The sequence below is a fragment of the Carettochelys insculpta genome, chromosome 16 (genome assembly GCF_033958435.1).
Source record: "Carettochelys insculpta isolate YL-2023 chromosome 16, ASM3395843v1, whole genome shotgun sequence".
Lineage (NCBI taxonomy): Eukaryota > Metazoa > Chordata > Testudines > Carettochelyidae > Carettochelys > Carettochelys insculpta.
In genome coordinates this window covers 6,090,919-6,117,945 of record NC_134152.1, presented here as the reverse complement: position 1 = coordinate 6,117,945, position 27,027 = coordinate 6,090,919, and the positions used below count along the sequence as shown (strand labels likewise).

General features: G+C 49.2%; 1 protein-coding gene across 1 annotated transcript in view; it reads right to left on the bottom strand.

The window, feature by feature from the left end:
* Positions 1-26,193, bottom strand: part of LOC142021853 (syntaxin-binding protein 4-like) — a 103,428-nt gene extending 77,235 nt beyond the window's left edge. The window contains exon 1 of the mRNA XM_075011104.1: positions 26,129-26,193. Coding sequence (XP_074867205.1) covers positions 26,129-26,193 — 65 coding nt within the window. The remainder of the gene's footprint in view (positions 1-26,128) is intronic.
* Positions 26,194-27,027: the final 834 nt, after the last annotated feature.

Below are 27,027 nucleotides of genomic sequence, written 5' to 3'. Positions count from 1 at the left end.
CTCTGTTCTGAATCATTTCCCATGCAGGTCCAGGACTTCAGGACGAGGAAGGAAACGCTTCCACAAGAGAGCAGGCAGTCAAATAAAAGAGCTCATTATTTACTTTATCATTGCGTTGAAGGTTTTCATGCTCGTTCCAAATGAGTAACTCTTTGCCCTTTCACTTAGTGCCCTACTATATTGTAACATAGAGGTAGCCGTGTTAGTCTGTACTCCAACAAAACAGCAGCAGAAATGCAGCACTTTAAAGACTAACAAAATGATTTATTCAGTGATGAGCTTTCGTGGGACAGACCCACTTCTTCAGATCAATTTAATTTCCAATACAGCCTGACGTTTATAAGTACAGAGGACCAAAATTTTATTGCAATTTTTTTTCTTTTTGGTCCTCTGTACTTATAAACGTCAGTGTGTATTGGAAATGACACTGATCTGAAGAAGTGGGTCTGTCCCACGAAAACTCATCACTGAATAAATCATTTTGTTAGTCTTTAAAGTGCTACATTTCTGCTGCTTTGTTTTGCTCTATTATATTTTACCCCATCCTGAGCACACAATCATTCATCCTGGTTTTTCTATAAGAAGCCAACATCCTGGAAAGGTACCGAGAGCCTGGAGACACTGAGGCACAAGACAAGGCAAATCTTCACCCCGTTATCCTAAGGGAGATACTTCTCCTCTTCTCAGCTTGCATCCCTGTCTCAGCCCTTTTTGGAGCAGACACACGCACCCCTCCCCACTCAACTGAATCACTTTTCTGCAGAAACCAAAGGTACCCTCCCTTCCGCTAGCCATAGGGTGACTCCATTGGCCAGCTGATAGGAGACTGGCCAGTAAAGACTTACTGCACAAACAGGAATTCTGTATTTCCTCAAGGAGGCTCACAAGCACCCCAGCCCAACCATGCCGTCCCCTTTCCTTCTTCCAACCAGCCCCACGTTTTTTGTCAGTTTCGCAGCTCAGGTGGTTTACCTGCTAATAATGATGGCACCTTTGTAAAGGACTGAAATCGCTGGCATCTCGAGCTTTGGGTTGTGTGATTCCAGCCCAGCTAGCCTCCAGCCACTCTGCTTTGGCAGGAATCCGACAAAGCGATGGAAAAGGGGGAGAGGTCACATGATCTTCCCTTATGCATGTTAATTCCCACCCAACATTAACACAGATCAACTAAAAACGCCTCTAACTTTAGATTAAAGCTTATGCAATCCCCACAAACCCAGCACGTCCTATCACAAGTGCCTTCCTGAACAAGCAGCAAAGCCCTCTGCATAAACATTCCTCTTCTCCCCTCCTCCCAGCAGCGCTACTCGTACAAAATCAGAGCAGTGGTGCAATTATTTGATGGTTTTTATTGTTTATCATTCCCTAAATAACCAATGCATGAACACTGCCTTTCAGCACTGAAGGCAGGGCATGCTGCTAATGTCCCGGAAGTCTTTAAATCTGTTGCAAAGCTTTAAAAGTAATAACATACTGCACTGTTTACAGTTATCTCCTCTTTAGGATCTTATGTGGTCTGTTGCTTTGCCCAGTTAATACCAAGTAAATCAACTCTGGCTGTGCTAATATCTGCCAAGAGTTTACAGGAATAATTTACCCTTAAACAGTCTTTCATCCAAAGCTCTCCAAGCAATCTGCAAAGGCAGGGCAGCATTATGAGCCCCCATTCTCAAACGGGGAAATTGAGTCGCAAAGGTTATGGTGATTAGCCCAAAGTCATAAAAGCTATGTCTACACTTGCATTTTTCCTTCGAAAGAGGCATGCAAATGGAGGAAATGGAAAATGCAAATGAGACACAGATTTACATATCTGGCACCTCATTTGTATATTCTTCTTTCGAAAGAAGAAAAGCAGTGTAGAAGTGACTCTTTCGAAAGTAAATTCACCATCTCTCTGGGTAATGCATGCCAAAGCTTCACCACCCTCCTAATGAAATAGTGTTTCCTAATATCCAACCTAGACCTCTCCCACTGCAACTTGAGACCGTTGATCCTCGTTCTGCCATGTGTCACCACTGAGAACAGCCTCGCTCCATTTTCTTTGTAATCCCCCTTCAGGTAGCTGAAGGCTGCTGTCAAATCCTCCCTCACTTTTCTCTTCTGTAGACTAAGTAAGTCATACTCCAGCCCCCTAATCATTTCTGTTGCCTTCCGCTGGACTCTCTCCAATGTGTCCACGTCCCTTCTATAATGGGGGCCCATTACTGCTGGGTTCATTTGTCAGGCTCTGGTTCTCTACAACTCTGCTCTGACAGCTAAAAGCAAACTGGGAATTATTCTACCAATGGTTTATTTACGTCCATCTCATCACAAACAGGGCTTGGGAGTGCATTCTGGACAGCATTCATTACCCCAGCTGACTGATTCGTTACCCAAAGGCTCATCAGACTGTTACTTCCTGTGGACCGTACAAATCCTATATGCATAAAACCAGTGAAGATTTCTGGTGCAAATGCCACTGCTGGTCAAAAGAAAATGGTCACAACGATGGATTTTTTTTTTCCCAAAAAAAGTTTTGACTGCTGGCTGACACCCTCTTTCCAAACTTTGAGTTCATTCCTTATTTTATTTTATTTTATTCTTTATGAAATGTTTTGTCAGAAAGATGAACATGTTGACCAACTGTGTTGGGATATGTAAGAGTTCATAGGGGACTGGGAAGGCCATACAATCATGGGGGGTTGTGTCTGCCCAGAGCAGGGTTTGGCGTTCCTCATCTATAGACATGTTCTTCCTCCCTGCTCGAGGCTTGGAAAGATAGATAAGCATTTAACTGCACCAAGACTGTAATCTAAAGACTATGACTTGCGTGCATCTTTTGTTCATAGTGTTTCTTGGCATTTCTTGCTCAGTTCTCACTTGCTCTGTAAGACTATTTTCAGGGGCACTTCCTTTGCACCCCCTGTAACCAGCTGGTTCAAGAAGTATGTAAATGTAGAAAAGTGCTGGTCTACCTCAAAATCCTGTAAACAGAGGCAGATAAAATAACATTCATCACCTCCCTATTAATATTCCTTGTACGTGAGTTAACCTTAATAAACAGCGGTGTTAACGAAGTAGTGATCCATGTGTGAATTTACACACTAAGATAGACAAGAAAGTATAACATTGTTCACTCAGAACAGTGTGTTGGGGATCTGAGGTAGAATGAGTACTGGCAATAAAGTGGTCCATTCACTCCATCTTCTCCTGAGTTACCTGTTTGCATCTCTAACAAGGTGTAGTGAACACAGATTTGCATGAGAGGTCAAAAGGAACCTGGGAGTGAGGGACAACTATTTAAATAATGCCTCCAACACAAGGTACTTATTACGGCTCCATTATTGAAGTATGAATGCATCTCGATGTTCAGTATATTCATCCTCACAACACCTCTGCAAGGTAAACCAGCGCTGTTCTCCCCTTTTTATAGGCAGGGAACAAATGCAGAGAGACCAAGTGACACAGGGGCCAAACTGAAGAATACTAATGAGGAGCTGAAATGAATATTTAGTGCCTCGTTAGCATGCTGCCAGCTGCGGCACTTCGAAAGTGCCACATTTCACTTGTGCACAGCTCATCCACATGGGGGTCCTTTTGGAAAGGACCCTGCAAGCACTGAAATCCCCTTACTCCTACCAGCAGCTTTTGAAGTGCCGCGGTTGGCAGCATGCTAATGAGGCGCTGAATATTCATTTCAGCGCCTCATCAGTATTCTTCCATTTGGCCATTGGCACGGCCCTTTCGAAGTTCTTCCTAAGTGTAGACATAGCCAGGAGGTTTTGTGGCAGAGCAGAACTATGGAACCAACATCTGCAATATATATATACACATACACACATGGAGATACACTTCTCATGGAACTGGAAGGGACCTCAGGAGGTCATCAAGTCCAGTCCCCTGCCCTTTCGGCAGGGTCAAGCACCATCTCTTCTTTTTTAATCTATTTGCCCCAGATCCCTAAGTAGCCCCCTCAAGGACTGAACTCCCAACCGTGGGCTTAGCAGCTCAATGCTCAAACAAATACTAGGCAAGCACCCGATCGCTCATTGAATTTTTTCCCCCTCAGGCACAGGGGGCCCCTCAACACGCCAGCTCCAAAGCCGACCGTCTGAAAATACTTCCTCGGTTCATGTACTGTAACGTGATGGGGGAGAAACTTTCAGTTTTTCTTTCCCAAGCATTCCAAAAGGCAGCGGAAAAGAAATCCAGCCCCGAACACAAAAATCTTGGCTAAAAAACCCCCATTCCCACTGAACAGTGAAAGTCACTGAGTAATGACAATGTTATCACACCTTTTCCAGCCCTCTCAAAACATTTAAGAAGGCCAACGAAAAGAAAAGTAAAGGATCACCTTAACCTTACACGGCCAGTTTAACAAACAAAATATTTGCACCTAGAGAAAAGCATACTTCATCACACTCCATCAACCTGAAATCAGCCCCAGGAATTTTTTTTTTCCACTTACAATATTGTTTTTCCTGTTCTTAATTCAGGTTTCTAACTTTTTAAAATGGAGATGCCGTTAAATGTGTCCCCATGATCCGCTGAGCAAGCTAGGAGTTGGGACTCCAAGATTCTTGTCTCAGCTGTGCATGCCTCAGCATGTGAGACCATGGCAAATCATGTAATCCCAGCGTGCCTCAGTTTCCCCATCCATAAAGCTTAGAAGGTTTACCCATATTTGTAAATCGCTTTGGGGTCAGTTGCTGAAAAGTGCTCTGCATGGTAAGCGCTGTCAATCAAAAAAACCCAACATAGGTCATCACTGAAAGCCATATTTATTGGAAAAATGACTGCTGTTCCTTTGAGAATAATGTATATATGTGCAGCTTAAAATGAGTGCAATAATAAAAACTTTAATTCCTAGAACATTTCATCAATAGGCCTCAAAATGTTTTACAAAGAATGTCAATAGCAGCATCCCTGGTTTACAGTGGGGAAATTGAGGCACAGAGAGGTCACTCAGAAGACCAGTGGGGTTGATTTCTTTTACACACCTGATTTTTTTTTCCTTTGGTGCAGGTAAACGAAGACAGATGTTTTTTAAAAAGCTAATAAAATGGGATGGATGACATGCCATTAAATCAAGACCATGATTCAGGACGGCTTTTAAATATGTGCTTAGCTCTACACTCAGTTTTTTGTCTGCCATAGTAAAAAAACATGTTTCAATGAAAATTATTTGTTCCTGTGAAAAAATGTTCAGTGAAAGTTTATCAACCAGCTTTATTTAAACTGCAAGGGTCTTATAATAGGAACATGAAAAAATATACTGAAGCAAAACATGCTATTTTTGTGTTTCCCAACAAAACTTTTGAAAAAAAAAGTGAAGGACAGAAACAAAGGGGTTAACGTGGAAGAAAGAAAATTAGGAAGGAAAACACAGAAAGAAAGAGTTACCTACTGGTCATTGCCTCTGTTATAGCTGCTCTCTTCCCCCATCCTAGTCAGTCAGTCGAAATGTCTTGTCCTCCCAGAAAGCAAAAAGGGAAAAAAAGTCTGTCATTGAAGGCAAACACAGCCCAGAGCCATACTCCTTCCCTACCTCTTCCTTGAGCATTTGGGCCCTTCCGCAGGAAGGAGCTCCTGCTCCTGCCCAGTTGGTTACGTACATAGCGGAAGGTTCTGCATCTCTCTCTTAAGCCTCAAATTTTGACGACTGTTCCAAGCAGGCCCGTGAACAAGAAGAACCTGGGAAATGCTACGTGCCACAAACGGGACAGAGGGAATGGGAAGAGGAGGATTATGATAAGTGAACACATAAAAATTACTCTTCCATGTCATACACATGTCCAGTTCTGCCCTGCCCCATTCTCCAGCCAAGCAGCCTTGAGCGCAGAGGTGGCTAGCTGTACTGGAACAGGAGGTGACCCATCTCGCAACCTCCACACATAGCTGAAGAGAACAGGGTCCAGTGGATAATGTCACAACTTGAACATCTGAGGGGACATTTGAGGGGACAAGACATTTCAATCCCTTCTCGAGCCCCACAAAACATCAATAAACAGAGATGCTGTCAGGAACTCTTCCCTCTCTGCCATTTCTCCTTCTGGAGCCACATTGTAAAAACTTCTTCTGGATTCTCTCTTACACACCAATCGTGCAATTCTTCTGGGTCCTAGCCAGCAAGAGGCTTTTTTTTTCATGGGGATCCATCTGAAGAAACTGCATCCTTCCCTCTCCAGGGCAGGGAGACTTAGCTGTCCTGGCTGGCAGGACCAATCAGATTTGCAGGGTCCAAAACTTTAGGACCCTAGGCAATAAGTCATTGGTGAGAATTCCTCTCTCTGGTGGAAAGCCATAGCTGGATATTGTCATGCTCATTTGGCTGTAACACTCTATCCCAGTCTCCTACAAAACTGCTAGGACAAACAGGATGTCCAACTCAGAATAAACGCACACTCTTCTTGATGCAAACTGTTATCTTATCACTGGAGCGTCTAGCTTAGGAGAGCCCAGAGATGGCAGTCCCTCTCTCTAGGAAGAATGCCCAGATAGACATAAGGATGCTCCTCCCTCAGCCGCCATATGCCGTAAGTGTTCTCAGTGGACCTCCAGGATGCAAAGAAGGCTCTAGGCTACTCAAAAGCAAACGTGCCACGCAGAAGTCATGACTCTATTATAACCATCAACAGCTCTTTCCATCATTGGCTCTCTGTGTGCCTTACGATGGAAGGAATACCATCATGCTCGGGTTTTAGATGGAGAGACTGGGATGCACATAGGGAACGTGAAAAGCCCAAGGACACACAGCAGACTAGTAAATGAGCTCAGACTAGAACGCGGGCACTCTGAGGTCCCAGTCCAATGCCAGTCACTGGAGCACACCACTTCTCACAGCACGGGAAAGGGATCCTTTTTAAGTCAGACCCCTCCCCTCTCCCTGCTGCATGTGCTACTCCCATCTCCTCCGTGATAATAAAATAGCCCCCTCCACACGCTCAGGGGCCATCAGTGGTCCCTCTCTGGGTGCCTGTCCACAGGGGGAAGCACAGGAGAACCTGAAGAAGAAAGCTTTGAGGATATTGCCTTGTCTCAAAGGAAGCTTCTTCTACATGCCCCATAGTCTTGAGCTTGTGGGCTGATCGGCCCCTGAAAGGTCTCCCTCTTCATCTTCCAGCTTCCTTTCTTCCCCGCTTCAGAGGAGCAAACAGCAGGAACAGGAAAAAGGCACATCAAGCAGGGGCATTGGCTCAGGGCCAACCTCACGAGGAGGCCAAAAAAGGCTGAATTGCCAGGTTATACTTACCTAGGTTCTGAACGGGTGCACTTAGTTGCCTGGCGCATTGGCAGGCGACTACATCCTGCTCGCAGAGCTGGCTGGCTGGCTGGCTGGAGGATGGGGGAGCACATCACAGACACAGAAAGAACAGAAAACACAGCAATGAGGACAGGGCAGAGGTGAAGAGCAGAAGGGCACGAGAAGATAACCCCACCCAAAGAAGCGGCCCAGGATAGCAGCCACAGTCAGACTCAGAGAGAAGAGACGAAGGTTCTTCTTACTTTTTTTCTTTTTTATAAATACAGAGAAACACTTCCAGCAACCAACCAAGGGCTTCAGCCAGTGGGTGGCGTGACGTGCCTTGACCTGAGGTGACTACTTAGTCTGAGGCTCAGGGTTGCATGCCTCCCCCAAGCAGACAGTTACTTCAGAGTCAGCCATCTTGCTTGCTCATCCCCAGCATCACCTCAGAACCTGGACCTCTGGGCGATGCAGCTAATTCACCGGCTGACCTGCCGCTCCTGCCTGCGATCTTTCAGATCTGTCACAGTCCTCATCCGTCAAATGCTTTAACTGCATACGCGACCAGACTGGTTTTATTAGAATAGCTGGAATAAAGGGGCTAAAAGTGTTAACTTAATTTAGATATGGATTAATAGCAAACTAGCTTTGGACTATAGAGATTTTAGGTGGTTTTAGAATCATAGAATCATAGAACACTAGAACTGGAAGGGACCTTGAGAGGTTATCAAGTCCAGCCCCCTGTCCTCAGAGCAGGGCCAAGCACCATCCAGAATTCCTAGACCACCCCTGGCAGATGTTTGTCTAAACATTGATATTATGGCTAATGCTAATACAAAATTAAAACAATTTGAATAAAAACAAAAGAAAAACAGTTAAAGCACCTGCAGTTTAAGTATAAAATAAGACTTTGTTGGCAAAAAAAATTGCCCTTTGGACGCCTGAGAGAGTTTTTAGAAGGAAAAAAATATTCTTGACCAACCATTTTCTGCTGGCATTAAAAGATGGCAATAACGATCTTTTTTGGGGATAGCGAGGGAGGAGGCAGAGAAAAGTTTCTTGAGACGAGCAGGTGCTGCTGTTCTTCACCTTTGCTTTCATTTTTATGACGTATGGAATGGAGCAGGAGCTAAGTGTGGTGGTCATGTCATCTCTGGGTCTCTCTCCTCTTGGGCCCAATTTGGTTAGGACGGTTTTCGGACAGGGTGACTAAGACACAGGGTTTTAGCAGGCACCATTAGGTGGCAGCCATGAGGGTGAAGCTTGCTTTAGCAATTAAAGACTGTTTTAAAAAAATTAAGGACTTACGAAGAGATTATCTGTGTGTGGCTGGGGGGGGGGAGGTAATGGTGGTCAACCTACAGACTACCAGGGTAATCCAATGGCCAGTCACGAGAGTGTTTACATTGAATACTCACAGAGATGCTCCCCATGCAGCTCCCAATAGCTGAAATTTGCCGTTTCCAGCCAATGGGAGCTGCGATTTGCCGTTCCCAGCCAATGGGGGCTGTAAAAGCAGGGGGTGGCAGGTATACGCTGCCCACCACTTCCCACAAATCCCATTGTCTGGGAACAACAACGCACCGCAGTCACTCAGAGCTGCGAGGGGGACGGGGACTGGGGCGGGGGGAGCACGCCTGTGGATGCCCAGAATAAACAAACCATCTCGCAGCCCACCAGCGCATTACCCTGATGGGCTGCATGGGGTTTGCAGGCCACAGACTGGCCCCCACTGTCATAGACGGTGCTGGAGATACAGCTAAAGGCGAGGAATCATCCGGGACCTTCTCTGGTCCGAGCATCTCTCAGGATCAGGATAACAGGGTCACACAGTCACAGGACTACAAGGCCAAGCACCTGGCAGATTCTGCTGGTGCTGGGCCCTTGTCTGGCTGCCTCGGGCAGCACTGAGTCAGTGTTGGGGACGGCTCATGGGAAACCCCCTCACCCCGCGGGCAGTGCAATCCTGGGGTTGTGCCCACCCACTCTGCCCTTTCCTGCCCTGGCTAGCAAGGGGTCACCCCCTCTCCCCACAGCTGCATGAAGCCCCCCTGCAGATCTCAAAGCACTCCTCTCCCCCTCTGGCATGCGCCCGGCTCTGACTACCCCGAGCCAGCCTCGGCACCAAGGAGCTTTTTGTGGCATCCCTACAGGACCCAGCCAAGCCAAGGAAGGGTCAATGGTAGGAGGCTCAGAGATCAACACTTCCTCTGACTTAGCTCACCTGCCTCACAGAGCACCAAGGGGCCCAGGCCTAGACCAAGCTCCCCGTGGGCCAGCTACTGCACAAAACACAATAAAAAAGGCAACTCCTGCAATTGACAAACTGCCCCCAGGCAGCTTTCCTAAACATAAGTGAGAACAGGAGTTGTATCCCACATTAACAAAAAGTTACAACCTTGCCATGCCCACTGAGATGCATTTACATACATCAGCCAATATTGTTTAAATCCGTTCCTCAAGATAGGTTCATAAATCCACATTCACTAATTCGTTGAGGTAAAAATTCATGAATGCAGCTTTAAGGATGTTGGTGATATCAGGCGCCTTCACCGACATCGAGTTCAGCAAAACTCAAACTTTTGACAAGAAAACACAGAGTTAACCTATACGTCTACTGATCACAAAACTAGGTGGTGTGGCAAGAATATGGCCACTGAAATTCGCTGTTGGGAAAACCGAAGTGAGGCTCACGGGATAATGTAATCCCAACTATAGATGCAAAAAGATGGGGTCTAAATTAACTATTAATGTTCAATAAAGAGATCTTGGAGTTATGCAAAAATGTGAAACATACAGCCCACAGGCCACACGCGGCTGATCAAATTTTAAAACAATAAAATTCATATTAAGTATTAACTTCTCAACTAAAATTATTGTGTTATATTCAAACAAGATGTTAAAAATATTATAATAAATACTTAAAACATAATCTACAGTAATAAATAATTATGACTTTCCGGTAGAAGTACTTTTTCTTTGGTGACCCTGAAAGCTATCAGTTTTCATTTGTGCGACCCTCAGTAGGCTTTGAGTTTGACATGCTCTAGAGCATGAGCTAAATGCCAGTTAGCTCTCAGCTAAGGCTGTAGGGCAGACTTTGCTCTCCCTTTTTAGTGGTCTCGGTGCCTCTGGGTTACACTTGGGCTCATCACAGAATGCATACACCCAGCTTGGAGCTGCTGTAGGTGCCTACTTCTGGAGGTGCGTAATGGGATCTTTAATTCAGAGATATGTTACGCAGATGTAATGAGACAAAAATTAGCCGCTTGTTTTGTTACTTAGCATTCTTAGCTCCAGATCCTGCTTCCATTCAAGTCGCTAGCACAACTGGGAGTCAATATCAATAGTAAATACTGATTTGTGCGGGATGGATGTCAAAGAGGGTCTGAAATGAATGGACGTGCCAGTGCCGTAATGAGGGCTGTCTGAGAGCTACAGCTCCCAGAAAGCAAAGAATTTTTTTCAGATCCATTTTTCCATCAATAAGTTGTAACTAAAGTTAATTATCTGGGCCAAATACTGCTCACAAGCCACTCGCTGAATGAGAAGCTGTGACACCTGTGGATACCCTTTTAACAGTTGTTGTTTACGAACAATGGTATGACCGAAGCGGCTTGCACAAATACCTACAGAAAACAAATACTGAGTCAGGGCAGGGATTCTTTCAATTGAGATCCTAAACTTATTTTGTGATAAAAACAGGTTTGAATTAGGGCTGAAGCAGAAGTAGCTTCAAATAAGCGTAGGCCGTCAACCAAAAGACAAAAAAATAGATCATGTGTGATCAGTCACAAAAGTTGCAGTAACAAATTCCAACCAATCTACTCATGAGTTGGTGAAAAGGTACCGTAAGCAAGCGATACACTGAACTATTCCCATAAATATTATTCACTGAACAATTTCAGATGAATTAATGAAAAATGACCTAAGTATCATAAATTGCTCAAAGTGGAGTTTAATCTGATTGAAATGTAACAAAACTTTGGCTGCCCATGACTTCTCTATTGCCAGCGTGACACAGCAAGGTCATTAGAAACTTCACAAGGGACCGCAGAATTAGAAAGCCAAATGAACAGCTCCCTCCCACACGAGCCCAGGGAGAATCTCCAGTAACTGACAGCAGTATATGGCTTCTGATAGCCAGAGAGCAGTCCTGAGGGATGGATGTCAGCTCACTACAAAGTAACAAAGTCCTGAAAACGAACAGCTGAAGAATTTAGCTGATCTGAACTAAACTAGCCATTTCTATACAAAGCATTCGCGCGAGAGACAAGAGGTTGCAACGCCAGAAGGGTTGCAATATAGCACGCTGCAGAGCAGCAACTTATTCTGATGAAATACGATGATGACTGGTTATTATTGCCAGTTATTAATTTTATCTACAGAGCGCCTGCTATCCAGAGAGCTCAAGCCTCAAGCTCCAGCAGTGCAGCTGCTATAAACACACCTCCACCCAGGGCTGTGCCCTTGCTCTCTGTTGCCACAGCTACAGCTATTTGCATCATCCAGCCCTCTAATCACCCAATCTGTTATCAGATTAGGTGGCCCAGTCAGCAGAACAGGATGACACGGCTGGTCACGGCCCCAGAATTCCCACATTAACCTTTGGAAAGAAACTCACGTGACCTTTGCAGAGACGGCGTTTTAGCCGTCTCGGGGATTCTCTGCTGCTGCAGTTTGCATGTCTGAAGCTTTAATCTTCTGCTAGGATTTCCCTCCGCCCACCGCCAGACTTGTCACACAGGAGGGAGGCTGCAGGGCAGATTCTTCCCAGCGGTGCAAATAGGAAGACACTCCATTGAAGTTAGTCCAAGCTACTCTGTTTAAACCGAGTGAGAGACCAAGGTTATTTAGCGGGAAGGCTGAGCGCTGCCTGGACCAATTTCCTCTGCAGGGTGAATCCACTGAAGTCAATGGAGCTGTAGAGTGGAGAAGCGTTGCCTTGCATTCAGATGCTTTCAGAACCATCCTGTTTCCAAGCAGTCGGACAGTTGGTGGGGGGCCACTGATCATCGGTTACACGTTAACCCTCTCAGGGCAGAATGAGACGGTAGATAAGCCTGAAAAACGTCGTGCTGCCCGGCACACCTGATACCAGGCAACACTCGGTTCATCGCAAAGGATGTCTCCCAAGGCAGCCACTGCAAGGCATGTGCCATTTCCTACAGCGGGCGCAAACGGGTTAAATCGATGACTCCGAGGTTAAAGCTGCCAATCTGAAGGAAGTACCCCTATTGCTGGGGATCAGACAGAGGTTTAAACAAGTACAGCACAGCAGGGCCTGCACCCCCCACTGTGGCTCAGTTTCCCCTGCAGAGCCCCCTGGGAGCGCCGGGGACAACAGAAAAGCCTCAGATTCTCACGTAGGCTGAGGCTTGGTCTACACTAGGGAGATACGTCGACTGCAGATACGCAGTTCTAGCTATGGCAATGACATCGTCAGAATTGACTTATCTGCAGTTGACTTACTTGGCCATCTATACAGAGGGAGTTTGACAGGAGAAACTCTCCCGTTGACCCTCCTCACTCCTCGCGATACCATGAAGTACAGGGACCAACAGCCAACCCCAAAGAGTTCGATTTCGTGCCTCTCTACCAGCCGAACTCCGGAAGATCGACCCGACATACCCTTAGCCTTACTGCTGAAACTGCTCACAAGGCTGAGGAGGGTTGGGAGCGTGTTCCCCATTGGTTTAATTCTCATTTACACTCAAGTGCAGAGACTGCCCAAGTGGTGTAAAAAGGCCTTGTGTAAGATGAGAATCAGGCCTGTATGCGAAGTGTCAAATTAACTCGAAGTACCGGGTGACAGGTGCACGTACAAGAAACCCTAATATGATGCGTCACTGACCCCAGTCCAGCAGCTTCGTCAGTGCCGGGAATGGCAGCCCTCTGAATCACTGTGCACCAGGAGCTGAGCAGGCGATTTCAGTTCCCTGAGGAAGCTGAGCAAGGAAATCCAGGGTTTACGAGCCGCAGAGCATAAACAACCCCATGTTCTCCAGAGACATGAGAAATCCTGGCTCTGATTGCCCTGCCTTGCAATCTCGAGCAACATTCCTGCTCCCCCGTCTCCCGGTAGCCAGCAGTTCAGCAGCGCAGCTGGCCAGAGAAGAGCAGACGTATTGTTATATTCCAGTTTGTCAATGGCACAACTGCCAAATCCAACTTCGTCGTCGGCAAAGGGCCAGCTCAGGGCCGGACCCTGCTAGTCCTGAGAACAGACAGGGCTCGGCTCCGGTCAACTCCCAGGACTGCAGGGTAGAAGCCCGAGAGAAGAAAAGTTCACGGCTATTTGGAAAGCGGCTCTACAGCAGCTGGGCTCAGCCAAACTGAAAAGGGATCTCTCTGTCCCAGGTGGTCCCTCTTGATCGGCAATGAAAGGCGTGTAGGGGAAGCGCGGCTTTAAGTTACCGACAGGCCGAGTCAGCTGCAGGTGGGTTCTTGCAAAACCTTGCAGAGTGAGGACAAAACTAGAGCAGCACGGTTGTGAATTCTGGAGTCACGGCCTTTAGGATATAAACGGTATTTTACCCTCTCCCACATTTGCCCGGCTACTTCGAACAACTCAGAGTAAAACAGACAGATTTCCTCCCTCTTGTCCTGCTTACGACTACGAGGGGGAAGAACTAGAACACACGGCCTGGGACAGGCTGCGAACCATCCCCGCTGCGTTGCCCAGAGACACACAGGCCCGTGAAGTTAGCTGTCCCTGCCAGCATTACAAATATAGACACAGGAGCCAGCAACAGACATAAGAATATAAGAACAGCCAGAGTGGGTCAGAACAAAGGTCCATCCAGCCCAGCATCCGGTCTCCTGACAGCGGCCAATGCCAGGTGCCCCAGAGGGAGTGAGCAGGACTGGCAGTCATTGAGTGATCTGTTTCCAGCCATTGACAAGCAGAGGCTAGGGACACCGTTCCCACCCATCCCGGCCAATAGCCGTTGATGGACCGAACCTCCATGAATTTACCTAGTTCCTTGCTGGACCCTGTTAAAGCCCTGGTCTCCACACCCCCCTCTGGTAAGGAGTTCCACAGGCCGGCCGTGAGCTGCGTGAGGAAAAAATTCCTTTGGTTGGTTTGAAACCTGCTCCCCATCGATTTCATTGGGTGACCCCCGTCCCAGCTCAGCTCAAGTGCATGTGGCAAAGCAGCCAGCAGCAGATCACTGCTGGGGAGGGGCTGGTTTCCTGCCTACGGGAATGTGCCTTTTTCTTACAATGAGCACAAGTCGGCCTCCCTCTGCCGCGAGCTTCAGACACCCACATAGTCTCCGTTCTTCCCACCCGGAGGCCTCCTCCCTCAGCACTGATCTCTCTTGGGAGAAGACCAGGGGCCTGGCACTCCACTCTGTCCCCTTTTCTTAAGGAGTATAAAGGGGTAGAGGTGAACCCTGGGGAAAGGAGGGCCTCCAACTGTCTCCCCCATATCTACAAGTTTAATTCCCTTGTCCTCCCTCCCACAGACCTGTGCTGGATCAAAAAAATTAAAACAAACACCATTCACTCAGAATACCCTGCGACCCGCACTGGTGTTCCTCAGACCATGTCTGCTCTAGGGAAAAGGAGGTGTACTCCAGGGTTGGTCCTGCATGCAAACTGCTGCAGGTAAGTCCTCGGTCCCCCATCAGCCAGCAGAACCTCTGCTGAAGCAAGGTCCCCCAGTGTCTGTGCAGCCGCTAGAGCAGGGGCGAGCAAAGTTGGGGCCAGGCCCCTGCGGGGGTGACATTTCATAAGGGGTTGCAGCACAATCGCATGGGCTGGATCTCAGGAACTTCCATCTCATTAATAACGCCCAACTATGTTACTGTTTACATGTCCGTGTATTCACATTTCTGTACCGTTTGACGAACTTTTAACGTTCTGCAGACTTATTTTCGCACACTTGCCAAAAGGTTTTTATTGTCTGTTTTTAACATGTGAACATAACCAAAATTTCCATTGGTTTGGATCACATTAGACAGGTTGGGGGAGGGTGCTGCTAATCGCAGGGATGAAAAGTGGGGTCCATCATAAAAAGGTTGCTCACCCCTGCTCTGGAGCACCGACGCACAAGCTAGAGCAGCTCGAGCCTTCGGTGCTGGGGCTCCCACATCAATTCCTGCTACGTTGGCCAAGACAGCACCCATCACAAAGACAACCCCTCTGAGCAGGCCGGCCCCCCAGAGCCCCGAGTGATGTGCACAATCTGGGAAGAAGCAATGACCGCCAAACGGTTGCAGCAGAGATGGGATTAGCTTTAGCCTAGTTTGCTGCCTGGGACCATGGCCACTCCATCTGCTGTGGTTCCTTTAGGATGGTTCTCCTGGACGTAGCCCAAGGTCACCTGCTTCCCATCCCTGTGGGGTGGCCTTGTGAAAAAATTAGGCTTATAACTTCTGCAGCGCAATCAGAACTAAGACACACTGTGCTGCACACACAAGACGAGCCTAAAGATAAATCCCTGGGTTCAGAGATTAAGAGATCACCATGATCCCTTCTGGTCTTACAGTCTGACCTCCTGACTGAGACGGGCCAGAGGACTTCCCCGCTTAAACTAGTGCATGGAAAAAAAGGCCAGTGGTGAAGAATCCACCACCGTCCTTTGTAAGCTTATTTACCTTCCCTGTTAAAAGGCTACAACTTATTTCTAATCGGAACTGGTTCAGTTTCAACTACCAGCTTCGGATCTGGTTAAAGGGTTCATCTGCTCAATTGACAAGAGAGAGCTCTTCAAATTCCTCCTTCGCCTTTAGGTACTTATTGACTGTGAGCAAGTCACACTTCAAGCTTCTCTTTGAAAGGTAAATAGATCGAGCTCCTGGAGACACCCACTGGCCGCCAAGTCTTCCCAACCCTTTAATCAGTCTTGGGCGTCTTCTCTGGACCCTCTCCAATTGTTCCAACTTTCTTCGTGAACTGTTGACATGAGAACTGATCGTAGGATTCCAGCTGTGGGCACACCAAAGTCAAACACAGATGTGGCATAACTTCTCTACTCCTACTTGATAGTCCTTCTTTACGCATCCAAGGATCTCATTAGCCCATTTGGCCACATGACTGCACTGGGAGCTCGTAATCAGCTGACTACCTGGGCCATGACCTCCAAGTCTACCTATCTGAGCTCTATTTTTGTTTGTTTTTTTATTTGGTCGCTACTCAGACAACATCCAGCTGAACCCTACAGGTGATGGAATGAGCAAAGATTTCAGGATCTCGGCAATATTTTTGTTTAAAGTTAGGTTGTTGTGATGATTTGAATTAAAAAAATAGTCACACAGACGCTCATGCACTAATTAGCCCACCAGTTTCCAAATTCCACTGCCTCTGTGTGTGTGTGTGTGTGTGTGTGTGTGTGTGTGTGTGTGTGGTATATTTGTTCTCAGAAGCAAACCAAAAGCATTCCACCCAACTTCATACAGAAAGACCTGTGCAATCCTTCTCTTTGAAGACCAAAGCACCCCAAACACATTTGTGTTTATAGACTGAAGCTAGCAAAATAGTTAGACTTCCCCTTAAGTAAAATACACATCTTCATATGCCCCTTCAAATTTCAGTATTTCCAGGTACAATAATGGCTCCCACTGGAGCCAATGAAATAAGAGTAGTGACTCAAGTACTATAGATCTAATTTTGACTCCAACCCAATGCACATGTTTACATGTATGTGTGTACATATACACAAAGACATACGGACTTATAAGAAGGTAAGGACATAAGAACGGGACACTGGGTCAGACCAGAGGGCCATCTAGCCTAATGTCCTGTCTTCTGACAGTGGCCAGTGCCAGATGCCCCAGAGCGAGTGAACAGAACAGGTGGTCATTGGGTGTTCCCCGGCCCTGTTATCCATTTCCAGCCTCTGACAAACAGAGGCCAGGGACACCATTTCTACCAACCCTGGCTAAGAGCCACTGAGGGACCCGACCTCCATGAATTTATCTAGTTCCTTGCTGGACCCTGTTAAAGCCCTGGTCTCCACAACCCCCTCTGGCAAGGAGTTCTACAGGCCGGCCGTGCGCTGCGTGACTAAGAACTTCCTTTGGTTAGGTTTAAACCTGCTCCCCATCAATTTCATTTGGTGACCCCTAGTTCTTGTGTTATGGGAATGAGTAAATTACTTTTCCTTACTCACTTTTTCCAGACCTGTCATGATTCTATAGATCTCTATCATCCCCTAACCCTTAGTCTCCTATATTCTGAGCTGAAAATATTTATGTTTATAGACATACACCAGTGTTCTCTGTAAACTGGGCACTTATACAGCCGGTCAGGAGAGATTTCGATACCGCTCTGTTGTTTAGCATAGCAGCCCCAAGCTCGGTTTTTGATTTCGACTAGCGGTGTTCATCCACACATGCCTTAGTGCACATAACGTATTCATTCTGCACACGGACAGAAAAATTCACGCATGGATAGAACAGATTGGAGGAAACACTGACCCTCCCCTTCTTTCTTGCTCTGAATTATGAGGAAACCTATTTTAAATGCAGCAGAAACTCAGCTGCATCTAAAAATATTGTGTTCATTCAAGTAAACAAGTGGCTACGCACGCACAGACACAATAATACTAAGAAAAATGACGTACTGCGGCTAAAATCAATCAGCTCTTACTCCGTCAGTAGATCAGATGTATTAAAGGTCAATGGGATTAAAAAGTCCCCCAGGTTTCTGAATCCCCCTCAGCTGCAGGATTTCACTGGTTATAAACTTATTAACAGAAGTAGGTTGTGCCTTCCAGAGTGGGAGACCAGAAAGCTAAAGACCCCTCCTGTCCCCAGGCATCCAGTCTAGACTCCGTCTGCCACCCTGCAAAGACTTGTTGCCCTCTGGGTTAATCTGTCTGGGTCCCTTGATGGGCAGCAAATTAATTGGGGAAAATAGGAGGCCGACAGCAGGAAACTAAAGGGAGATAAGTCCCAATGAATGCAACAGAACCCACTGAAAAATTCACTGTGCTGGGAAGAGAAGCAGCTGCCTAAGGAAAGCAATGGGGGTGTCCTCTGGGTCAAACCCTAGTCCCGTTTTATGAAGTGACCACATTTCTCTGTGCCAAGTACGGGACACCTGACCTCCAGGGATGGGGGGCTCCTGTCCCATGTGACGGCTGCCTAGCGATGGGGGCTGCTGCCCCATGGTGGGGTACTGGGCATGGGGGCTCCACAGCCTCAAGAAAGGAGTGCCAGGGAGGGGGGCTGCAGCTTGCCACAGGGAGGTAGGAGCCCTCGGGGAGGGGGTTGCAGCTTACTGGATGGCAGGCATAGGGGCCACAGAGGATGGGGGCTGCAGCCTTTGGCCAGTGGGGGCCTGCGATGGGGGCTGCAGCCTGCTGCCCTGCAAATGGGAGCTGTCCAGCTGTGGGGCTACTGCACTACAAGGGAGGGTCCCCTGTCTGCAGCGAGGGGCTCCCCAGCTGCAGAGGCTGCCACCCACAGCTGCCAAGAAAGGGAGTGCTGCTTCACGGAGAGGGGAGTTGCCCAGATGCTTCTGCCCCACAAGGGGGAGCTCCCTGGCTGCTGCCAGTGGGACAAACCTCACAGGTCTCCTTGGGACTTAATTCTGAGCCTCTGGCTCCAGGGAGGAGAGTTAACTGCAGAGAGTAGAAATGTGAATGACGAATGTTTTATTGAAGATGTTTCTTGGGTTCCTCTCTCTCTCTCTCTCTCTCTCTCACACACACACACACACACACACACACACTGGGTTCCCTCCCTCCCTCCCACACACACACAACAAAAAAATCGCACATTTCACCGACCATTTTGTTGAAATTTTGACGTACAAAAATCTTCAAACAGCCTTCAAGCTGGTCGGGAAAAAGAGGGACTCAAGAAAGTGTCATTTGGGTCAAAATAGGGGTTTTGAGCCACGCTGTAGTAAAAGCAATCAGGAAAGCAGAGACAAGTACACCCGGGGGTGTGAAGAAATTCCAGGGGAGGCACAAGGCGACTCAGACACCCCCGCATCATTCCTCCACCCAGAGAAAGATCCAGCCTTTGCTTCCAGCTCTCAGGCCCTGACATTTTACGTTGGTGACCCGGCGCAGCCACTATAAAAAGCAGGCAGCCGGCGAAGACCCATGTGGAGCTAGCTGTCTCCTGCGAAGGAGTGTGGGTTGTGGGAGGGAGGAGGAGGAGGATGGGGTTAGATGGGGGGCTGGGGGTGCCTGGCTTTGGGGGAGGGGAGGGGCTGGAGCGAGCAGCTTGTGGGGCTCAGGCTGGCAGCTGGCCCCGACAGCGCAGGGCTCAGGTGGGTGGCTGGCCCTGACAGCATGGGGCTCAGTCAGCTTGGACGAGCAGCTCTGACAGCACAGGGCTCGGGCATGTGGGTGGCTGGTGAGGGCAGCTCTGGCGGCTGGTATGGGGCTCAGGCCGCTGGCCAGCTGGGGCTGCACCAGGCACCTGCAAGGGGCCAAGAAAAACTATTTGTGCTTATTTTTAAATTTTAAATAACATTTTTACATCGAGTTTTTGTGTTTATTGTAAATTACGAATTGAAGTTTTCGTTAAAGGGGGGTTGGATGCTGGTAAAGAAGAGGCGGGGGGGACGTGAGGGTTTCTCAGAATTCAAAAGGTGGGGGCGCGATGCTGAAAAGTTTGGGAACCACTGCTCTGGCAGCCTGGGGACTCCTGCCCCTGCCGGAAGCAAACAGCATCGCCCCTCCTGGGAGCGCTGCCTCAGGTTGGGAGAAGAATCAAATCTGCCCGACAGATGGATATAACCCCCTGATTCTGCATTGGGTGGGGATCTCTGCTGAACCTTCAGGAAGCCCAAGGCCAGTGCAGCCACAGATGCCATGAGGGGAAGCTTGTCCACGCGCTGCAGCTTGTCAGATCGGGGCTTAAGCAGTAACCGTTCCACTGAAGCCCGTGGAGCTATCTTGGCATAACGGACAGCAGGCACCAGTCCCAGGCAGCCCCGGGTGGGTGTGTGCCTTATAAACCCACACAGGAGCTGGCCCATTTCTCTTTACGCCCCCCCATGCCTCCTCCGGCCTGCTGTCTGCTTTTGAGAGCCAGCCGGTCGGCTGCTGACATGAAAGCTAATGTGCTACTCCAACACTTCCTTCCTCGGCTGGAGAAGGAAAAAGACACACCAGATCCTTCTAACCCGTCGCTCAGTTGCCCTTCTGACAGCCACACCTGTGGCCCAGCCACGCAGGGGACTTCACTGAGCCAGCCGCTGGACCACCACAGAGCAGTGGCCGGTCCCTACCCGACAGGGCCCGCAGTGCAAATCATACAGCAGATCTCATGCCCTGTCGCAGCTGAGCAGGTTTCGTTCCTCCTGCCGCCGGTGTGGAGCTCCGTAATATCCCAGTTGCCACTAAACAGGAATCTGAAGTTTCCCAATTACCCCAGCAACAAAAACAACTCTTTCCCCATCTTTGCTTTGTTCCCTTGCCCTCCCCTCTCTGCTGTCCTTTCCTGAGATCACTGTGTGGTCATTCTGAGCAGTATCATCTCATTGTTTCTTTGTGCATCTCCACCTGAACGAGTCCAACCACTGCCTCTTCTTTTAGACTTAGACTGTAAGCTCCTTGGGGCAGAACTCTCTTTCTGTTCTGTGTTTGTACAGCTCCCAGCACAATGGGGCGCTACTGGTCTCTGGCCCTTTTGACACTAGCTCAGAACAAACAACACGACAAGGCACAGCCTTGCAAAAAGCGTACCCAGCCAAGGCAAGTCATCACCTTTGCTGCATGTGGAATTGCTCATTATTTTTCCATCACTCTTGGAGAGAATAGGTGGGAAGACATTTGCACCTAAGCTGTACGTGTCATGACAATTTTGCAAAGCTGACTTCGCTTCCAGTGCGACCTCTCCCAGGAGGATCTCAAAGTGTTTTATGAGCATTAATGAATTAAGCTTCACAGGGAGCCTGACCCAAATCCCAGCCACTGATTTCAGTGGGCTTTTCGTCACGCCCAATGCCCCGCAAACTGAAAGTACTGAGCCCATTTTAGAAATGGGAAAATGGAGTCACGGATAAACAAAATGACATAGCCAGGATCTCAGCAAGAGAGCCAGAAAATGAACTGAAGGGTGCCGTCTCCCGATCCTCAAGCACTAATCCCCACCGAGGACACAGAGTTTAGAACTTGCTCCAGGTTTGTGAAGTGTCAATCCCCAGGAGGTGTGACTGTACAAAAGGTACCAGGGTACGGATCAGTTTAGTTTATCTACTCGTTCATTCCAGACACTCTAACAAATTAATCTTTTAATCAGTGGCAGAATTGGGCCATATTTATTGAAGTGATGGGACAGGGTTATCTCGCTTGCCATCTGTTTGCTGCCCTGAAGAGCCTGCTTTCTGGACAAAATCCTAAGAGACGTGTAAGGCTAGCAGGACACCACCAAGCCCATCTGGAGCTTTTCACGCACTGGGGGCTCCTAGAGGGAGCTTTCCTTTCCCCTTAGCCAATTATTTTCCCAATGCACCAGCAGGACTAATCAGACACATACTGTAGCAGAAACAGAACAGCTTCTGCTAGGCTGATTGCTACCCGAACTCTCCCCGCCCCAGCCGCCCTTCCAAAACAGAAGGGTTTCTCCAGCTGCACCCCAAGTACCAGCAGCCAAACAGAATAGCGCTTTTCTTTAGACAAAGAACCAAATTCCGGGGAGAGGAAGGTATTCACCCACCTGATCTGCAATGCCCTCAAAATGAAGTCGGGGAGGACTGAGTAACTTTGGCACCATTCCCACTGAATGTGGAGACACTGGTGGGTTGGGTTTTGCTGTGGGTGTTTATAAAGCATTTAGGTAAACCATAGTTGCTAAGTGTATGTGTCTAAGTATGTGCATAGCCTTCGATCAAACTTATAAGCTCAAATGGTCCCCATTACCCCAGTACAGAGCACCTCACAATCCATAAGGAGTTCATCCTCACAACACCCTAGGAGCTGGGACAAGATTATTATGCCCATTTTACAGAGAGGGACCTGAGGCCCAACAAGGCCAAGTGACTTGCCCACGGTCCCACAGGAGGCCTGTGGCAGAGCGGGAGTTGAACCCCTCTCTCCAGCTAGCAGCCTAACCACTGCACCATCCTTCCTCTTCAGCTGTCATAGAGCCTGAGTGCCTCAGAACTGTGAGTGGATTTTGTTTCCACTATACCTGCATGGGGCAGGAAGTGTAAGCCCCTGTTTTGCACAGAGGTATGGAATAAATTAAAGGAGTTATCCAACCTGCATCTATGCTAGGAACTTAATCCCGTTTTCCAGGGCCAGGCTTGGTGACCCATCCACCAGACCATCCTTTCTTCCATGGGGACATGCTGATAAAAACATACTCCAGCCCTGTATGCACTGTAGCTTCAGCCAGAGAGGAGGGCTGTGTGCCAGTAGTGGGGAGGAACGTTGAGGGCAGTGGCTTCAGCAGACGTTACTAAGCATGCTCAGTGAGTCTGAGGGTGCTCAGTAGAAGCCAAGCAGCAAATATGGGGTGGTGGTGGGTGCTTCCATCTTTGTTCCAAAGCTCAGCTCACAGCCAATTTGGGCTACAAAGTTTCCTCTTGTAGACAAGGGGGTCTCAGAGGAGGCTAAAGGGCCCGGAAACCATCCCACACGCTTCCTTACCTACCACGTGGTAGTCTAGAGCAGCGGTTCTCAATCTCTTCAGTGCCACAGCGCACGTCAGGGAGACAATTCCAGGGCACACCCGCTTTTTGCAGCTGAATCGATTGCTCATGAACATCACATTTACTTACATTTGCTCCTGGTAGTCTCTTACTAGAGAGCTTTGCAACACAGCAGTGCAGACAATGAGCTAAACACGGATCAAACACATTCGTGTTTCAAGTCTGCCACGATCTGAAAAAGTGAGCGCAGAGACGTTTTCAAAATGTGCTCACCGCCCTGCGGGGGATGGTGGGTAAATGTTGAGTAACCACCACTGAAAATTGCAGCGGCTACTCAATCACTCGGGGGTGGGGGAGGTGGCTCCAGAGAGCAGGTTCCTCTCCCTGACAGCTTGTTCAGGCCATGAGGCAGCTTTTCAGCTGCCCTCCAGCATGAACAGGGTCCTGTTGGGCCAGCATTTCCCCTCACACTAGCTCTGCAAAGAGCCACACGGGGGGCCGGGGGAAAGGGATATGGACAAACCACATGCCGGATGGGACTCAGGCAGCCTTGCCGCTTGAGCCCCAGCTACCACAGAGTCGTCAATTCCCCACCACCATTTCCCTGCTCTGCAAAGAGCCACAGCGAGGGGAAATTGACAAAATTTCCAGGTACACTTGGACAGTTCTCCTGGCACACCAGTTGAGAACCACTGATCTAGAGATCTTCCAATTCTGACAAGTAGCTCCACTCCCAGCAAGGTGGAGATGCTAGGCCAAATTCTGTTCTCTCTGCACCACACAGATGTAAAATCTGGATTTAAATCCTAATTTTACCTTCCTGGCAGAAGCTACTCTGGCTTTTAAATTGCTACAGGAGATCATTTTTTCCAAAAGTTGAAAAAGCAACTGAGCAAACCAAACATACTCTTTGCTTATAATATTCCCCACCACGCCGGGAAGGGATTTGCTAATAATTACAGTGGAAGCTACATACACCTCTATTACTTTTAGTTCAACAGTCACGTATTAAACCAAAGAAAACAAATGTCTCTGAGGCATTCAAAGAGGTTAGTTTCCCGTTACGAGGGTCCCCCTCATCAAACAGATAAAGAAATCCTTCTGGGATTACATGAACATAAAAAGTGAATTATTTCTAGGAAAGGGGAGAGAAAGCCTTATTCAGAAAGCTCAAAAATTTGCTTTTAAAAGCAAACCCCTCTGAATATCAACCACCATCTTGCTCTTCACTAGTACTACAAGACCAGCTATTGAAGTGGGGGAACATCAGCGTAGCTCCACTGAAGTCAACAGACCGACCAGCTGAGGTTCTGGGCCACTGAATCCATAATTCATCAGCCAGTGAAATCAGTCATGCTATAGGCCCAGACTGGGAGCATTTGAGTCAAGGGAAACCCTCCCACTGGCTTCACTGAACGCCAGAGTGAGTCTCACACGTTGTTGGAGGAACAGCACCCACAGGTTTCACACAGAGCCATAACCACCAGCCCTGCACCTGCACCTCCACTCCCCAGCCAAGAACTTGGGTTCTGGCCGTGAGTCCCGCCTCCAGGCTCACGGCCCAGGGCACCAGCCTGGGACTCTGCTCCAGCCTGGCACACAGGGGACCAGCTGTGGACCCCGTGCCTTTCTCCAGCCTTGGTGCCCCAACCCCTCCCAAAGATATAGCATCACTCCCAGCCCCAGCTGGGGGAGGCACGGACAAGGGACAGACTGAGGCACAGTCAAGGGTTAGGGACTGGCTTCAGGACCCCCACTATTAAAAGGTCCCACACAAAAGTCTATGTGCCACATTTGTAATCAGATATTAGACATCTTCCCTCCGCCCAGGATTTCTGCTTCATGGAAGCACGTGCCTTAAAAAGCCAGAGACATTCTTGCTCACATCCAACCCTTGAAGGATGAATCAGGCCCTTATGATTTATTTCTAACCAGTTTGAGTAACATCCTGTTCTCCCTTTCCGAGGTCTTAAACACCGTTGTGTTTACTACCAGCTCAATCAAATAAGTACTTTAACAATCAAACACTCGGAGTACCAAATGTCCTGTCAGAACCCAAACTGCATCTGGTGTTGTGAGCATGATTCGAGCCCGTGGGTGCAAATCAAGAATTCCTGGAACCAGCCCTGGTTCTAACACTGATTCTGGAGCTGGGGCCGGGTCTCTTAACCTTTCTGTTCCTCTGCAGTTGGGTTAGTACTACTTACCGGCCTGGGAGAATTAAATAAGATATTGGGACAGATTTAAGCTGGTGGCAAGTTGGCAGAACTCCTCTGATGTCAGTGGATGTACTTGGAATGACACCAGCTGCCCCACTTCGTGAAGCACTATTTTTCTAACACATTCCCCATTGACGATAGCGACGGTGTTCGCATATACAGGATGCTTCCGTGGTACAGTGCCGGACTTCTTCAAGCTGCCCTCGTTTGGGAAAGTAACTAGCTAACTCAAGCTCAGGTGGCATTTAAAGGGACGAGAAAGACTTGAGCATCCAGGCTACCCGGTCGCCTTCCTAGGGCCCAATCCAAAACAGCCTTCCATTCATTTTCCCGGGTGTTGGACAGCGACCCCCCCCAGCTGTGGCACACGCCTGTGAGGTGAGCATCTGTCCTTGATCAGATATCCCCATTCAGTCCACTTAGGGTCTCAGGGCAGATTCATTCAGCGGACTCCAGGGGCCTGATCCCCTTGGCCTGTGCCTTGGTCTGCTAGTTACACCCGGGCAAAAGAGACGGGAAATGCTACTGGATCTGAGCAGAAGGACAAAGGAGTCAAAAACCCTCGGAGCCGTACCCGTTTCTGCCTCTCCGTGTCCTGCGATAAGGACTGTTCAAAAAGCAGCAGCTCGGCACCAGAGCCTACCAAACACCCTCTTCCTCACCCCGCCACAGGCAGCCGGTTTGTTTTCAGCCTCACTTTTATGGGCACTTGTCCTGCCAGAGGCTGGTTTCCCCCCTTGTCACACTGCACCACTGTGACTGGCAGGCCCTTAGCACTGCCCTGTGCTCCTGGACTGCTTGTTCCTATGGTCCCCAGCTCAGGTCCCTGACACTTCCAAGCCAGGGCATAAGGCGTCCTTTGAGTTCAGGGCAGGGCACCAATTCAACCCTACTGGGGCAACTCCACAGCTGGCCTGGCCCGGCCCGGCCCTTCCCAGGGGGCCACAGGAGAGACACCGCTTGGAGCCAGGGTCCCCGCCCCAGGCAGCCCAGAACTTCCAAGAGACGCTCCCAGGCTGCTTCCGCCGCAGGCGCGGGGCCCGCCCCGCTGCGCTTCCCCAGGGCCCCGCGTGCAGCGCCCTCGCCGCGTGCCAGGCTCCGCGCCGCCCCCGCTTACCAGTAGATGAGCGAGAGCCCGTCGAAGCGCTCCAGGGCCCGGCCCGGCGGCCGCAGGTAGGACATCGTCCTCCTCCTCGCCCGGCGTGACTCGGCCTGGCCGCGGCTCACCCCCGCCGCACGCTAATCCCCGCCGGGCCATGTGACGGGCTGCAGCCGGCAGGTGCCGCCGGCTCGGCTCTTAACCCGCCATGGCGAGGCCGCCGCCGGATCGTGGCCCTGCTAGGGCCGCCCCGGATCAGCTGCAAACCCTGCAGCAAGGCGCCCCCGCTATAGAAATACGTAGAGACGTACCTGCCCCCAGGGGACCCCGCGGGTTATCAGGTCCAGTCCGCAGCGCTTCCCTCTCACCAACGCTGGTTGATTTTCCTTTTCAATCTCTTTGCCCCACTCCCTCGGTGGCCCCCTCAAGGATTGAACTCGCAGCCCTGAGGTTAACAAGCCACTGCTTAGACCACCCAGCCGCCCCTGCCCATCCGGTGAGTGGCTGCAGAGCAGGAGCTTAGGGCTTTATCCAGCAGGGGACCTGGCACAGCTAGGAGGGACGGTCATTAAGCCAGGAGTCCTCCCCCACCCCCTTTGCCCGCTGGCGTTGATTTGTTGGCTGCTGCTTATCGCAGCCTGCTTCAGGGAAGCCCGTCTGCTCTGGAGCCCGGGGGTGTCTGAACAGTAGTAACCCCAGGCAGCGGAGCAGCGACGCTGGGTGGTCTATGGCTCGGAAGAGCTGGGGAAAAGGGGGGAGAGCAGGGTGTGGTGTGGGGGTGCAGCCGGGCTGGGGGAGGTGAAAGAAGTGACCCAGGAGCAAAAGGGAGCACTGAGTGAGTATGAGATGCGCGGGTGTCATTGATGGCGGGGCAGGGGGGGCCTTTCGAAGCTGTGACTGCTTTGGTCATGTGAGCA